This window comes from Toxorhynchites rutilus, chromosome 2 (genome assembly GCF_029784135.1).
Source record: "Toxorhynchites rutilus septentrionalis strain SRP chromosome 2, ASM2978413v1, whole genome shotgun sequence".
Lineage (NCBI taxonomy): Eukaryota > Metazoa > Arthropoda > Insecta > Diptera > Culicidae > Toxorhynchites > Toxorhynchites rutilus.
In genome coordinates this window covers 306777231-306795646 of record NC_073745.1, presented here as the reverse complement: position 1 = coordinate 306795646, position 18416 = coordinate 306777231, and the positions used below count along the sequence as shown (strand labels likewise).

The following is an 18416-nucleotide window of genomic DNA, read 5'->3' as shown; positions in this document are numbered from 1 at the left end:
CTAGTAAATGAAGTCCGATTGAGTTAATATTTTGCCGCACTTGTCAGCAACATAAGGTCACAAAAAGAAAATCGACTATATCTTACCCCGAGGAAATTAAAAAATCGCGAGACTTTAATTATAAAAAATGTCGAGCGTAGGAAAATTCAATAACCTCGCAGAATAATGAAACAAGGACTTTATTTCACCGGAAACCATGGTCTCCTGTGTTTTTTCCTCCACTGTTATAACATGTTGTCAGTAAAGAACTCGGAATTTTCCTATTTTGTTGAATTGCTACTGTTTGTAAACAGCCACTTATCGTTTAGTTTTTACGAAACTGCACAACAAATTTTGTAAAAGTTATATCTTTAATCAATTTGCTTTTTATCTATCATTCTTCCAGCAAACTCAGTCAACGGCGACGCTCGGAGGTCCAAAAGCCAAATGTTGTATGCTACATGTGTAACGCAAACATCCGAGTCGAAGACACCAACAGGTATGCGTCATTATTTCCATTAAATTCGTGAATTATATTTTTATCCGTCTTCCTTCCTTTCTCCCCCCAAAAACAGTTTCGCATCATGCCGTGGTTGCGAACGACTCGTGTGCCGGAGTGAGGAGAAACGATGCTGCGAATGGATTCCGGCAATCGGCATCTGGGAATGCCAAACCTGCCACTCGAACCGAGTCATCCACCAGAGGGCCGGTGAATGGTTGCTGAATCAGCTCACGAGCCGCCTCCAGAATCCTAGCAGCCTGCCAAATCTGAAGAATGATGTCTCAAATGCTACAGGTGAGTTTGAAATACTGTACGTAGTCATCCAGAGTACGGATATCACCCAGAGTAATTGGTTTTTAGATTCAGATGATGCACACAGTTCCACGTCCTCTATTTCCACCAACCAGAAGATCAAAGTGCGCGAGTTTATCGAAGAGATGCTATCCTCCATGCTGGATGGCCCACTGGATGATGTTTCGGTGGGTCAACTGGGAAAGAACGAAAGTTGTAAGTATGCACCCACTCATTCATCAGACAGCGAAACGCTGCCAAAAACCATAATATTCCCACCCCAAAAAGCACTGTGAGAGGCGCCAATCTCGATACAAGAAAACGGTGTATACCTTAAGGCGATTCACATTCATATCACAACTTCATTCCATTTCCCACACGTTCCACCTTCCACAGATTTAAAGGTGTTCCACAGGTATCACTCACGTTTGAGCAGGTGTCTATACAATCTTGAGCTCGCGATTCATCAGTCACTGTCTGGTAAGAGAGAAACACGGCGATATTACGCCGCCTCCTCCTACTTCCTCCTCTTTTTTTTGTCTGTGTGTTACGTGTGTACTGCTCGTGTATACTCTCTGTAGCTATCAGTTGTGATTGCACGTCTTCCCCGCCCCCACACTCCTAAAACAGCACGTGCATGTTGAACTTCACCTTTATACACTTTGGCGCTATTTCGCATCATGAATGTACACTCCCGTAATTGGGCGCCTTGTTTCAGCGGTAGATACGGCGCGGTTCCGGCACGGTTGTTTCGAATTTGTGGGTGGAATTTCGAATCGCTTTTTAGAGATAACGATGGTTCACTGATAAATGCGATTTTTCGAATTCATTTAATTCAAACTGGTTTCATCTGCTCAGTGTCGTTATTAGCGCCAAAGGAATGTATTTAACCCATTAACGATCAAGCTGTAAAAATTATCATTTTATGGACAGCCATTGGTGTAATTTTGATTATTGGGGATACAGAAACCCCAATCTTTTATGATTATTTTTTGCGTTCTTCAGTTTTCCGGAGAATGACAAAAAATCGAAAAATCGTCAAACGAAACATTGGCCAAAACCTACATTTTTTCATCCTGTAGGAGGCAGGGTTACCATATTTACAGAATAATGTGTATTTCTACAGATTTTTCCGATTTTTTCGAATCAAGAATCTGTAGATACATAATACAGTTTTTTTTTTTTGGTTTAATACAGAATTTACAGATTTTGAGAGTCATCTCTTCTACACATTCGTGTGTAGCGTGACGCAGGCTTTCGGGAATATATTGAAGGAACAAATTGGGATACTAAATGTAAGCCGCGTCACGGAAATCGTCCAATTTTAAACGCTTTTTCCTCGATTTCCCTAAAGCCGGGTTTAGACGTTGTCAGTTACTCGATTGCGAGTAAACGTTGAACGATCCGAAGAATTACGAACGCACCTATACCACGAAGTTTGACATTTGATTTGCATGTAATGGTTATAGTGGTTCTCTGATTTTCGTGGAAAGTGGTTATTTTGTTCTTTATCGCAAAACATTGTACCCGTATTTTAGGGTGACGTATTATTAGGGTGGCCATTTGCATTTTAGGGTGGTTCAAAAATCAACTTTGTCCCCTTCTTTCCAAATATTACTTTTTCAAAAAATTTATAACTTTCGAAATACTACACCAATTTCGATGGTCGACATATCAAATTGAAGCCAATGAGCTTTTCTGTTAAAAATTACATTCGAAAAAAATAGAAAAAAAAACATTACATTCGAAAAAAATTACATTCGAAAAAAAATTTTGTTTCCGTAATTATTGATTATTTTAGCTTTTTATGGTTTATATTCTTTCGGGACGAAGGGTGCTATATTTTTCATATTTTTTTCTTGAAAGCTATGATATTTTTACATAACACATCCAAAAATCAGCCAAGTGTTGTTTTTTGTTTTTATGTTATGAATTTTCGAAGTTTAGATGTTTTGGTTGCAATAGCTTAATGAATAAAAAATAGGAACACGGGAAATATATTTTGTTGCAAGTGTAATATTTAAAAAGAAATTGGCTCATTGGCTTCAATTTGATATATCGATCATCTGAATCGGTCCAGTAGTTCAAAAGCTATCAATAATCAATACTCAATACTCAAAAAAGCCTATCTGATATCGAAATAGGTTATGTAAAAAATCCTCAGCTTTAAAAAAAATATAAAAAAATCAATCCAATGGTTTTTTTCCTACATCACAATGTGTGTTCTTTTATCAAAGCAATATAGAAGAAAAGTTTGCAAAGTTTTACATTTTATTAGGTTTTGTTTATTGTAAGGTTATGTATTTTCCGCACATAGTTGCTTTAAACCGATTTTATTGTGCAATAAATTTACACATAATTGAATGAAATTGATAGTAAGTGGTAGCTAAGAAACTAGGTTATCATTTGATGCCAAAACCTTACCATATGGTTGCCTTTCAAAGCCGCGAAAAATTATCAAAATTGCTGTTCGATTTTTGGAACGCCTAAAATGGGTTGATGTGTTCACCTAGACTCGAACTCAACCATAGTTTTCGTAAATTTGCAAGCGTTTTGGCTCGACCCTCTTCGAGTTTTTTGAAACTTGGTACATACAATTGAAGCTACCCAAAATCACAATTTTCATTTTTATATAATGCCGTTCTACGCATAGTTGTCCTATGTTACTTTATGACATTTTTCATCATAAAACGATTATTCCTAATATTCCGGAAAAAAAACATGAAAAAATATTGGTTGTTCTCAGCTTTAAAAAAACAACATCAAGCTCAATCGTTCCATGTTGATATTATAGGCATAACTGTCTCATCATATATTGTTTATAGATCCATCATAAATGAATCGGTCCAAGTACAAGAATTTTATATCACGCTTCCAGCAGGGCTAATGCATTTATTTGTGGTTTGGAAGAACGAACTAATTCCCAAAAAAAAAGATTAACAGAATACGTGTACACCTTGTTAGCAAATGCATAATAACAATGTGACTTATATTCTGCAAAGGTCATTCAGATCATTCCCATCTACTTAAACGATGTTTTTTATTATGCACCTTTACATAAAAAAAACTCATAAAAACACAAAAAAAACTTATTGTTTATTCCCAGTATTTCAGAAAACAACTTCATGTTCAATCATCCCATGTTGATATTCTAAGCATAACTGTCCCACCACGAATTTTCAAACTCGTAATCAAGCTTGATTAATTATAGTGGGGTAATTTTTCACATTTCACCTAACAATAGTTTACTACTTATAAAAAACCCGGTTTATTGCTAAACTGAAATTCTAAAGTTTCTGGTAGACAAACATGGTAGAAATCTTTGATTGCATTTTTCTCAGTTGCTGATTTTGGAACATACATACTAATTAATTGTTTTTGGTAAATAAAATACTGTTTTAAGCCATAAAACCGGTTTGTTTTATTGTATAGATTTAGTGGAGGAAATTCTACTGTTTAAATTCCATTTCGACTGCGTACTGAATTAATTATATGATTTCATCATCAAATTGTTCAGCCAGAGTGGACCAAGTACACATGCACAGTCGTAAAAACCTCTTAATTGACCTTAAAAAGTTTTTTTACGGCAATATTATAAGTACAAAAAATACACAGCTTTAAACTTCGAGTTCGATTTACCCGAAATCATATTTATGTTACTTAGTTCGGTCTGACTGAACACCGACCAAATTTGATAATTGACAAAGTTGTTGGAAAATTAATAAAATATTTATAAAAAAAAAGCATTTTAAATGTACTGTTTAAAAATCTTAGTAAAAAATTGGATTGAATATTAAACACTTTAATATCTCAAAACGCCCGCTTTCGATATTGTGTTGTATATTTTTATTGGAAAACTCTTTCAATTCAACAAAAGTTGACATATAACGGTTCCGGGTTAGATTTACCAAAATGTAGGTATGAAGGTATGAAGAGGCACTGTATTTCACACATTAAAGCTGTGTTTTCTTAACAGCCGTTCGAAATAAAATTAGCACATCTGTTATATTTCTCATTAGGCTACCTCTGTAACCAAACCTTGTTAACTTTGAAAAATCGTAACTCAAAAACGAAAAGAAATTCCTCTTTGATTTTTTGATATGTTATTTAAAAAAAACCTCAACTTTCAAGAAAAAATACAAACGAATATATCGCCCTCCATCTTTAACCGTGTAAACTATAAAAAGCAAACACAATCAATAATTGCGAAAACAAAATTCAATTTTATCGCAAGTGTAATATATTTTTTCAAAGAAGACTAGCTCATTGGCTTCAATTTGACATATCGATCATACTTATGATGAAAGCTATCCAAAATCACAATTTTTATTATCAATAGACCAATGCAAATTAGGTATGATTTTTGAAAAGCGCATATGCAGAATCATTGATCTTGTTACGAAAAATCGTAACACGAAATCCACATTTGTCTGATTGATTGATTGATTTTAAATGCTGTATTAAAAATATTGAAAAAAAAAGAGTTTTATATTGAAAAATTTGATATCACAAACAAAATCCACTCCCTCTTTGGTAATTTTTGATATATTTTTGTAAGAAAACCCTATTAATTCAACAAATTTTAACATATAGTGTTGGACTCTCCAAAATGGAGATATGAATTTTGAAAAAAAATTATGAAATTCCAATACTTCGCAAAGTCAAATTTATTTATGAGAAGCTATTCGAAAAACAAAATCTATATACGATTCTACATAAAAAACTATAAATAATGTTTTATGTTAGAACTAACCATTCTCAAGATATCATAAACTTCATAAAATGAAAATCATGTTCATGAAATAATAAAAAATGCGCACTGCTGCTGGACATTACGATTAAGGTTCCAACATCGTATATAAATTTCACTGACTTTATTTTCATTGTAAAAAAATGGTTATATCTCGAGAATGGTTTTTTTATATGATTAGGATTTCTCACAGAATTGAAATTTGATATATTTTTAGAAAATCATTTGTAAATCCTGGTGAGTTCAACACGACACCGTTATGTGTTAAATTTCGTTGAATTGAAAGAGTTTTCCAATGAAAGTAAACAACGATATATTGAAAGGGGGTGTTTTGAGATATGAAAATTTTTAATATTAAATTAAATTTTTGAGTGAGATTTTAACAGTGTTTTTTTTTCGTAAATATTAATTTGGTTTTACAAAAAATTGTCAAATATCATATCGAACATCTGGATTTCGAGTTACGATTTTTTTAAAAAGATCAATAATTTAGAATACGTCCTTTACAAAATTCTTTCGTAATTTGAATTGGCCATATGGTAATAAAAATTGTAATTTTGTGTAGCTTTCATCATAAGTGCCAAGCAGTGTTTGGATTTCGATCAAAATCGAATGATACACAATGTGTCATGCAAGAAAACTCTCACGAACATATAACCAAATATGAGAGGATCATTCAGATACTTGTATGAATGTCAGTAATCACTTGTGTAATATTTAGTGATTAAACTGAGAGAGGAACGAAGACTGTTGATTGCATATCCGATCTGTATCAAACATCGCATACCATTTTCGAAGCCTGCATACAAGTTTGAACCGCATATATCGTCCCGCTCTACTATAGCGAAACCCACTGCACAGGCAAGTGCAAAGCAATAAATGATACAAGAAAAATTACGTTATCATTCGGTCACCATTTGCGGAGAGCAACAAATGGGGAAAGAGAGCGGTGTTGCTAGTAAAACTATGCGGTCTATATGAATATACACATTTCAAGGGATAGAGGCGTTAAAAATGGAAAATATAATCTGACTACCCTTCCCTTAGCCTCTATCGAGCTAAATAATCATATAGTTTGCACTCACTGAGACTTAAAAATCAGGATCTGCTACATTAGCTGAATATGAATCTTCCGCTTTGCGTTGTCCGTACGATCCTGCTGTTTCATGATGCATGGAGGGGTCGGTATGCATATGTTAGAGGCAAAGAAGAAAATAAGCTTTCTGCACCGAAAGCGTATATGATAGCTTTGCTTGCATGCTGGTGTGCAATGAAGTGCGAGCCGATGCAGAGTTGTCTCGTTCTCTTTTGTGTCGTGATTTGCAACACATAACAACAATCGAATACCGCTGGGGGAAATGTTTCCTGAAAGATCATATTTGAACGAACGAAAGCGATTTTTTCAATAAGTGGATCATTTGGCAAACACTGGTGCCAAGCTTAAAAAAAACCGAGAAGATCGGTTCAGCGGCCGACTGATTTGACTTGTAATTACTCAATTGTAAATCAATATTAACACAAAACTTGTGACCAGTGTTGCCACATTTAGATCTGTACCAGAGGGGTCAAAAATCTTACTCATCTGTACTTTTTTTCCAAAAATCTGAAAAAGAATCGTTGTAGAGAAAAAAATAATTTATTAGCATTGAAAAAATACTCATTTATTTACTACAAATACTACATTTACATTTGCAAGCTATTCGTGTGTTTAATTATTCAGGGAAAAACCGACACCCCCTGATTTTTTCAGGTAGAAGCAATTTTTTGAAAATTTTCCAATGTCCCCTGCACACACTTGTCATTCTTGTTCTGAGTCACCCCACAGCGGCGGACGTCGCTTTGCTGTCAAAATAAACAACAAAACAGAACCGGCTATCAAACAGCAAACATTCCATGTAAAATTTTACTCGTGGAATTTAATTGTTTAAGTCGGAAAATTTTGAAATATTCGATACTTTTATGGGCTTAATTCATCGTAGATCATTGTTCAGTGTAGTTTATGAGACGGTAGGTGGTGTTGTTGCTTATCAATGCTCGAAAACATTGTATTGAAATTTCGAGTCAATTCGGGGTAACACCGACAACTTTAGTCAGGGTAAAACCAACACCTGGTTTGTGTTTCACAGACAGGAAAAATGCGTTCTTACTTTTTGTAGATTCCTCGTGTTTATATTCGAAAGACAAAACGACTGAGCTGAACTGATAAAACAGCCAATACCAACGTTGAATCGGGCATGTCAACAAAAAAGCCTGACAGAGTTCATGGTTCATCGGCACATTTCACGTGGATGTTCACCTAAGTTGGAAGATAACCTCTGAATAGTTTGAAATTATTGTAACAAGTTTTCATTCATTTCTTCAAAGGTGTCGGTTTTACCCTTTTTTTTTTTTTTTTTTTTATCTTCGCTTATTTTTCGTCGGCCTATTTCCGCCACTTTAGTGCCAATCACCGACATCAGGGAGGCGACTCCACCTGTTCCTACCTATCAGACTCAACAACTCATGAGCCGGGCCAACTTCTTTTACTTCCGCTCCGAAGGAAGACGTAACCAGAGATTTTTCGCCTCAGAAAATCCCAACGACGCCAGCTGGGATTGAACCCAGGCCGATCGGATTGTGAGGCTGTTACGCTAACCATACAACCACTGGCGCCGTCGGTTTTACCCTGAAAACATCGATTTTTGTATTCTATCAAAATTCGAGTTCTACTCAAAAATGATTAATAGATACTGTAGAATGGTTCACAAACAGTTGAAGAGATGTTATGTAACGATTACAAGTCGAAGACACATGGTAAATCTTGGGAATATGTAGAAATCCTTAGGGTGTAGGGGGTAGGTTTTACCCTGATTTCCCCTATACAAAGTTTTTTTGAATCTAGATTGCATACTATAATTTTTTTAAATTTTCGAGCTGCCACCACGATGTTTGACCACATCCGTTGATCTCAAAATAGCGTTCATCGTATCGTTGCTGAGCCGATTTCAAAGCTCATTTTTGTTCAGAAAAAAGTCGCTCGACAGTTGCAGAGGAGTGAGGCATAGTGAGATCGTTACAAACAAGGCATCGAAGCACCGAAAACCAACCCTGCACATGCTCGTTTTCTGAAATTGTGATTTCCTTGCGAAGTAATTTTATCTTTAGGCTACAGAATTAATTCTCCACATATTGTACATTCATATTGTAGAATCCTGGAAACACTTCTACTACAACGTTAATGCTAGTCAAATTGGAAAAAATTCTGGGATTTAACATTACCGTAGACTTGAGCGTCGAATCATCAAAAACGAATCTTTTTCTCATTTGTTTGATCAGCTCCACGATAAAACTGCGATTAATATCCTTTGACATGATCTGCCCTTCGCTGTCCATTGTTCTGATAATTTCTTCTGCTGCTATTCCAACCTAAAATTCTTGTCGCTTTTCAAATGATCTTTATATTTAATAGCATTGGACATTGAAACAACGCAAGGTTCCTCGCAGATATTAGTGAGAATGATCAAATAAAAATCTTTCAGCTCTTCATGTAGCATCGTGAATTCAGTGTTTTCAGGCTGGAACTATCGATTCAATCTGTTGGTCTGGGGCAAAACATACTTCGCACCGTCCGACGCGAATCCTTTCAGACGATCCTTGTAAGAAATTTCGTCCTTATGAAACTGATCAATCATTGCATTGTAAATGCTTTTAAGATCAGCAGTGCCAAGCGATACTGCGGCGTAAAAGTCGTTATGTACCTTAATGTTGCTTTGTTCAAGTGTAGGAAATTTCACAAATGGAAAAAATCTGTACCAAACTGTACTTTTTGACGAAAATCTGTACTCTGTACCATACAGAATCTATACCAAAAATAACAAGAAAATCTGTACCATTTCAGATAAATTTGTACGTGTGGCAACACTGCTTGTGACAACTGCTGAAATAGCGCACATATAAAAAGATGTTGCCAATCTGAAGTTCTATACCTCTATAAAAATACCCATTATTTTCGAGATATGGTGTTAATCCTTTTAATACCCAGGCTACAATAAGATGAAATAATTATCTCGACAAGTCAATGAACATTTTCTTCTTGTTAAGTAGATTGTATGAAGCGGCACTTCTGTTCTATTCATACAAACTATTGGGTGTGCAACTTAATACGTTCTGTCTCATGAGATGACTCAAGGTGCTATAAATAGTCGAGGATGATAGCGGATTTTTGCAGAATTGTGAGGTGTCGACATCTGTCAACTAAATATTGTTTTTAGTTTTGCACAACAAGTGCAAATTTTACAATTTTTCAATTTTCAATTTTTCTTTCGCGACTGAATTCGTAAATTTCCGAAAAGATGGGAACATGTATTGACTAGCGATGGCTTCGAATAATGTATTTATTGATTCTTTTAATCAAATAAATGTGTTTTTCATGCAAAAAAAAACGGACCGAATTAAGTTGCACGTTTAAAAGAGGAAATAATCACGTTCGATTGAATTCACTTCAATATGGCAGGACCACAGCTAACCTTTTACGTCCCTGTATGATTTATCGTTATCTCATCAGTTGATTATAGACGACATTGGGGGAGCATAAAACCGGAAAAGCGTTTCGCTGTACATAATCATACACCGTTCCACACCCGTTGCAGTGTGAGCTTATCATTGACACTAATGCCTTCGTGGAATTGGTGCGTTTTGCGAAGATAACGTAAATATTTATACCGATTGATAAATAGATTAGCGAGTAAGCTTTGGAAATATTGGCTCCGGATGATTCAACCTTCGAATTGTTCTGTAAATTTTCTGTTCTAACTAAAATGTTGTGAACGACAATTCACGTTCATTGAATTTTGACGGTAATAAAAATAAATCATTCAAATGTCACTAATTCTGTTTAAAGTATATCAATTCTCCCTAAACCGACTCGTTTTGATGGGCTCTTGAGTGGCGATAAATTGCTGCCTGCTGTTAGCCAGTTTTGTTTATCCACCTCTCGTCGAGGAGAAATAGGATCGCCTTCTGGTAATCATCATATTATGTTGGGAACACCTATGTGCATTCCAGAACCTTCGCTGGATTAAATCGGTGGCTGCTCAAATCATATTCTTATCGTCCAAAAAATATATTAATCATCGAAGGACGAGCAGTACCCTATTCCAAGTTGGGTTGTTTTTTTTCGTGGTACGTCATTTCACGGCTATGATGGCTGGGCGGCGATTATTTATGACCTCCGAACGCGGGTGCTCCGATAATCGCTGGCTACGCCATGTTAACGTCACGCGCTCAAAAAAATCGTTCGTCAACATTTTCTATCGAGTTCCAAATTGATAAATTTTGCTTTTTGAATTATAATTTTTACACTTCATGGAAAGACACAATAATAATTTATTTCACTCAGCTCCAATCCCATCTGAAGTAACTAGTCAGTACATCCGTCTATCCGTTGGCCCAATAAGGTGGTGACTACCAAAACATCATTTGCGATTATCATATCGTCAGCTGTAGTTTAGTATATTTTTATTATAAAGACTTATCGAAATTAGCTACCTTTTTCTGGAAAAACAATTACTCCCGGTAATTTTGGACTACCTGTGAATAGAACCGTTGTCCGTTTTTTGAGGTCAGGAATTATTCCAAGAAGTATTTAATTGGCCCTGTTTGAAAGGCATAATCGTTATTTCCTATTTCCAAATAGTTCTGGTGTGGCATTATGAAGCCGAGCGTTGTTATGATGGGATACACTGCTGAAAATAAGTATAAACACAGAGTTTTTTATGCTCTTTCTTGATCATCATGAATAACCTCGATATCATATCAGTATTTGGCTATTTGTAGTATGTAGTAGTTAGTACTCGATTTTAATCGGTTTGTCAATTGTGTATATGCATGTGTTATTATTTGAACGTTTATTAATTTCGGTATGGAAATGAGTCTAAAAACAAATGCAACTTTTCAAGGAAACTACCTAATATTTATTTATGAAAGTTTGTACCGCAATCTTGTCAAGCGACTTATTAAAATGTGTCGCATTGTCCTTCTTGGCTTCGACCTCTTTTAGGCGGCGTGGCATCGATTCTTTGAATCCTTTTATGGTGTTTGAATGCAGATTTGCTCATTTCGAACATTTTTAACATTCATGGACAACACATGTTTAGGCCCCGGAACAAATGTTTCGTAGCGTAGAAGCTTGACAAATAGCGTTATCTTGCAGAAAACCGTGGTGTAATTCATCATTTCCTCAGAAAATAGTATGAGGACCTGCTCGTCAATAACACAATAATAATACTTAGAGTTCATTCTGGCCGTGATAAAATAGGTCGAAGTATTCCTAACCACGTTGGGAATCCAAACTAAATCATCACCGTTCCGCCACCGATGTTTCTCTTTTCTTTGGAGTACTGTTCTATTCGTTTATCGTACCAGGAAATACTGGAGCCGTCTTGATCATCCAGATTGAACTCCATTCCGTAATTGATCATCCCAATGGTTTGATTTCCGGACAAACACTGTATGGCCACCTTTATACTTAAACCCTGTTCCGAATAATATTTGGCCGCTTCTTTTTAGTGGTGCAAAAATTATCTACCGCTAAAAAATTATATTTTGGACCCCATTTCCCGCGCAATTTGCAAATATCTCTAACACACAGAAAATAACGCAATCCTTCGCTCGCAAGTTGATGATTTAAGGAGCGACCCCGGTCTGGAAAACAAAAAAAGTCGATTTTTTTGCATTTTTGGGATGCCCCCAGAAATGTTGTCCTAAAAAGATTTTTTGATATTTTATTTCGTTGGAAAGTTACAGCCAAGAGTATGAAGTCACCTCAAGGATATAGTATTGCTGTACGAATTTTTAAACGTGTTTTTCTCGAAACCATATTTTTTCAACTGGTGGTATCGATATCTCAGGATCTACTCGACCGATTTGGATGAAATATCAACATATATCAACATGTAAAAATGAATTATCTAGAGCGTTACATTGCCGTTTTTCGGAATCCTATTTTTTCGATTTGTTATGGGTTACTAAACAAAGATTTTTCATGAAAAATAACTAATCTTTAACGAAAATGGCCACTGTTAAATAACGGCAAAAATGAACCGAGTTCAATTTAATTTCGGGTTCAAAGTTCCGCGGATTAAACTTACGCACTGGGTGAAGTGGAAAACAATCTAACCGTTTCGCTTAGTGATTTATTCTGGACTGATCTCATGGTACAAAAATGATTACTTCTCAATAGCGATGAACAATAGCAATAGATAGTATTGGGTTGGGGAAAAAGAAATATCGTATATTGTCAATATATGGCAACATTTGAACATATCTTGTGTTGTACTTATCGCATCGGGTCATACTATACGGCTATTTAAAGACGACCATCTGTTTTGACAGTGTTGTGATTGTCCTTTTCAGTCTCAAGTTATAGCGCGTCAAAAATGGAGTCCACCAAGCAAGAAATTCGCCATATTTTACGTTTTCACTACCTGCGAGGTAAAACTGCAACGAAGGCGGCCGAAAAAAAATCGTGTAGTTTATGGACCCGTTACTATAACGATGCTCCCTTGGCCGAGTGGTTAGCGTCATAACTAACATGCCGGGTGTTCGGGTTTGATTCCCGTTCTGGTCGGGGGAATTTTTCGTCAAAGAAATTTCCTCCAACTTGCACTGTGATCACGCGTATTCTAGAGCTTGCCACTCAGAATGCATTCAAGGCGTGTTATTTGGCATAGAAATCTCAACTAAGTACATAAAAATGACGCAAGTAATACTACGTTGAGACGGCGAAGTTCCTCTAGGAACGTTAGTGCCATTGAAGAAGAAGAAGACTATAACGATTCGCACAGCACAGCGTTGATTTGATCGATTTCGTTCTGGTGTAGTGGCTGTCAAAGATACACCCCGTACTGGTAGGCCAATCGTCGTGGAAACCGATAAAATCGTCATTCGTCCATTTTTGAAGAAGATGATGACTGGTGATGAAAAGGGGATCACGTACGACAACCTTAAGCGAAAAAAGTCGTGGTCGAAGCACGGTGAGCCTGCCCAAACCATCGCCAAGCCCGGATTGACGGCCAGGAAGGTTTTGCTGTGTGTCTGGTGGGATTGGAAGGGAATCATTCACTATGAGCTGCTCAACTATGGCCAGACCCTCAACTCGGTTCTCTACTGTGAGCAGCTTGACCGTTTAAAGCAGACGATTGACCAGAAGCGGCCAGAAATGATCAATAGGAATGGTGTTGTTTTCCACCAGGACAACGCTCGGGGGGATAATGAAGTTGCCTTTTAAATGGCAACAAGTTTGCGAACAAAACGGCGCCTATTTGACTTAAATTAGATAATTTTAAGTATGTTGAATAAAGCATCAAATTTCGATCAGAAATACGACATTTCTTTTTCCCCAATCCTATATTTAACCGATTATTCGCAGTTGACTCGAGGTTATTATTACAATATTCTGCTGATTGTTCGTGACATTACAATTTTACAATGGTGAATCTCCTTACGTTCTGTACGTATTGTCGATAAGGTATATTTTCATTGGAATTCAGTTGACTATTTATCAGCAAAGTTGGGAGTACATCTTTTCAGCGGAACTATCTCCTCAAAAACCTTATAAGATAAATGATTTTGGTTTGTCCATTCGAAAATATGATCATGGTTTGTCCACTTTGTTGAATGCTCTAATTTAGCACACTTTTGTCAAATCAGGTATTCGAATGTATCAAAACAAAACATTTTTACGGAATCACATGTTTTAAAGGATTATAAAATACACCTTCTATTTATGTCAATGCGCCCCTCATTCGAGCTAACTTTTAATCGATCACCAGATGATTATTTGGCACATGATTGCTATGGCAACCGCTTGGTGGGCTGCATTTTGTTTATTGTGTCCTTCGCGCATAGCAGAAATATGGTTTCTTTGTGTTGAGTGTGTTGAGGGTAACACTTTTTAAATGCACAATAAAAGGCAAAATTCTGAAGAAACCCTAAATTATGAATGAATCAATATGATGACAGTAAACTCAAGCAATGATAAATGCAACATCTACTTGAGAATTTGAATGTTTTCATTCAAAAGTGGTGATTTCTCAAACCGGACAAACCATGATCAGAGGTGGTCAAACCATGATCATAATTCCTCTTTGAGGAAAATCGCTAAAAAACATAAAAATTTGAAAAAATTCAACACCTTATGGTAGTATTAGTAACTAGGCCTTTTCAACAAACTCAAACTCGTATCGATTATATGTGATTTTCATAAAGAAAAATCGATTTGCATTTACTAAAGGGTGTTCGGATCAAAAAGTGGTCAAACTAAATTGCGTGTAAATCGATTATTTGTTTATTAAAAAAATCAAAGCATCTTCCTTTTTGAAGTTCAATATGTATAAAAGACGGAAAAAATACTCAGTTAAGATTCCGGTCGACCTAGTCCAAATTGGCGAGCCTTTCGTTTGACGCCTGCCATCAGATTTTGTACAGTCACCTTATCCACTTTCTTCGCCGCAGAACGCCAGTTTGCTTTGAACTGCTTCTCGATGCTAACAGTTCTTTGGGTCTTCTTAAGGTTCTGCTTAACTATCGCCCAATATTTATCGATTGGGCGAAGTTCTGATGTGTTGAGAGGGTTCTTATCCTTGGACACAACCTGCATCTTGTTAGCGGCATACCACTCCATGGCCTTTTTTCCATAATGGCAGTGGCATCCTGCCAAAACAGCACAGACAAGTCATGTTTCTTGAGGAAAGGCAGCAAACGCTTTTGAAGACACTCTTTCACGTAAATTTCCTGGTTGACGGTCCCGGTTGCAACGAAAATGTCGCCTTCAAGCCACAGGTACAGATAGCTTGCCAAACGAGATATTTCTTGGCAAACTTTGATAGTTTAATATGCTTGAAAATGTCTGCCACCTTTCCCCTTCCGGTTGCTGTATAATACTCTTGTCCAGGAAGCTGTCTGAAGTCTGCCATGACGTAGGTTTCGTCGTCCATTACCACGCAATCAAACTTTGTCAACAATGTCGTATACAGCTTCCGAGATCTTGTTTTTGCCGTAAGGTTTTGCTTATCGTTGCGATTTGGAGTCACAACCTTCTTATAAGTCGATAGTCCGGAACGTTTTTTAGCTTCATGCACAGTAGTAGACGATATTCCCAATATATTTGCGACATCTCGAACGGAGAGGTTGGGGTTGCGCTCGAAAGCGCTAGCCACTCTTCTGTTCGTCACTGCGGCTCCCGGCTTTCGATTTCCCCCAGATCCAGGCTTTCTAGTTGTCGACAAACGTTCCCCGAACACTTTTATTACTTTGGTGACGGTTGATTTGGCCACATTCAACGATTTTGCTATTTCTGCGTGCGTGTAGTTTGGATTTTCACGACGCATGTACTAAATTTTGATTCGTCGCTCCTCTTGCTTTAACACCATTTTGATAACTAAAGATCAAATGTCAAAATCCAAATAGAGGCATCATTCTACACACACACACCTACAAAATGAGGGGTGGTCAGGTTTTTTTATATGAATGATTAGAAAAAATAAGTTGACCACTTTTTGATCCGAACACCCTTTAGTTGCGTAAAAACACCCCAAATCGGACAAACCGATATCATTTACCCTATATAAAAAAAATAGTTCTAGGATACCAAATCATTACTAAACTTCTTATGCGATAATAATTGCATGATTGCACCATGATTCTTCTAAACTATTTTTGTCATTGTCAAACGATGGGAAAGACAAATGGGAGAAATTAGTTTTTAATGATCGTGTATATTCACTCTGTTTTGAATGGATGACAAAGCGAACCCTCTCGTGTCAAAATGTTGTCAATGCGTCAGTCATTGTTTTTATTTTCACAAGAGTGAAATATTTGTACTAATTAGAGTTAGTACGATTTGTATTAATATTAATTGACTGTAATGACCTATATGACTTCTTCGTTTAGTATTTGATTGAGAGAAATTATGTTCGGAAAAAAACAAAACAATTATTTTTCTGTAAGTTTCAAGGCTTTATTCAGCATAATTATAATGATTTGATTCATGTACCGTTTTGTTCGATAACTTGCTGTCATTTTGAAAGTTCTTTCATTTTTTCCAACTAAGTTATTCGCCATAATGAGTAATGCGTGTCAGATTATAAAGTTGCATATTGATTTCTCAACCAATCTTACGAAACTTCTAGCGAATCACTACCGATGTGTGTGGAACAGCGTTATCCTGATGGAACACAGATGCTTCTGTAACTCATAACTGAACCAAACAAAAAGCAATATTTTTAGTAATACGCTCTGTTCGACTTCTATAATACCAGGTGATAATCTTGCTTATTTGTGTCATTGTAAACAAACAATGCTTCAATTTATATTCTAGTGTGTTTGTATTTGTGATCACCATACATTGCATGATTTTCATATGTGTGTGTGTGTGCGAGCGCTATGCGTAAACGAATGTTTTTGTATTTTTCAAGTGTCAAGTTTGTATAAGACCAGTTACGTTTTCCGTTGTTTTAGTTGTTTTGATGAATAAATCTGGAAAATTCTGAACGGAGAGAGAAGAAAGACAAATTGATGCATTTCACCAGGAAAATGTTAGTATGAGAGAAATAGCTCGTAGAATTGGACGATCTCATCAAGTAGTGCTCAATTATTTGGTGAATCCCCAAGGATACGGTAAGAAGGAGAAAACTCCACGTAAATCGAAACTCTCTGACCGGGGTAAACGGAAAATAGTTAAAACAGCTTCGAATACCTCAAAATCGCTTATGCAAATAAAGGAATATTTGAATTTAAATGGAAATGTTTTGGTAAAGAGCCCTCACATAAAGAGGGATTAATTAACCTTTTAAGCTTACATCATCTCACATCGGAAGACGTCTGAGTTTTGCCAAAGCTCACATGAACCGACAGTGGGGCATGGTATGTTATGACGAAGAATGTTTCCAAAAGAATACCTTTTCGTTATATACCATAACGAAAAGTTTTTCAATGTATAGTTTATCTTCACTGACGAAAAAAGTTCAATTTGGATGGTCCTGATGATTTCAACGGCAACTGACCTGATTTACGGGAGGAGAAACAGTATTTTCAACCAGGAATTTTGGTGAAGGTTCGTGCATGGTTTGGTCGGGATTCTGTGCAACCGGAAAGCTCAAGATAGCTTTTACATGATTCAAGGATTACATACATGTTCTGGAATCCTCTCTCCTACCGTTTTTCGTGGATATCGTCACAAAAGGACCAAAAACTAAATTTTTAGGGACCGGCCGGCTCGCTCTCCAGATTTGAATCCTGTTGAAAATCTTAGGGGGATCCTTGTACGAAGAATCTACACAGAGGGAAAGCGGTACACCACGATTGAAGAACTCAAGTTCAAAATTTCGGAGAAATTGAAAAATATCGAGAAATCCGTTCAGCAGAATTTTGTAAATAGTATGCCAACGCGAATTTTCCAGGCTGTTAGCCCAAATGGCAAGGTTACAAATTATTGACATGTGAATCAGCCGACCGTTTTGAATTTTTCATTGATAATACTTATGAAGATTGAAATGGTCTTATAGAAACTGGACAGCTGAAATTATCATATTTAAGCACAATAAATAAACGAACAACTCTTTTGAACGTAATTGACGTTAAATATACTTTATTCTAAGCATTCTACAATATGAATATATCTTGATGATGTATCTTGATGAAATTCTAACTGTTTGTGTTGCAACGAAATACAATCGGGGTGGTCTTATAGAAGTTGGACAGAGTGTAGTGCATAGTACAAATTTTATAATAGTGCAAAATATTTGTGCAAGGCCATGGTTATCAATAGGGAAAGCCAATAAAGAGAGTCGAAAAGGTACGCCCAATATATTGAAAGCTACTCAGTGGTAATCAATTACGAATGGTATATTGAATGAG

General features: G+C 36.3%; 1 protein-coding gene across 8 annotated transcripts in view; it reads left to right on the top strand.

The window, feature by feature from the left end:
* The window catches only part of LOC129771390 (uncharacterized), a 174903-nt gene that overhangs the window by 59530 nt on the left and 96957 nt on the right, over positions 1-18416 (top strand). For 7 of the 8 annotated variants that reach the window (XM_055774988.1, XM_055774981.1, XM_055774982.1 and 4 more), the window contains exons 2-5: positions 386-478; positions 555-775; positions 842-988; positions 1169-1252. In XM_055774988.1, the coding sequence (XP_055630963.1) occupies positions 386-478; positions 555-775; positions 842-988; positions 1169-1252 (545 nt within the window). The remainder of the gene's footprint in view (positions 1-385; positions 479-554; positions 776-841; positions 989-1168; positions 1253-18416) is intronic. The other variant, XM_055774984.1, reaches the window with a different exon arrangement.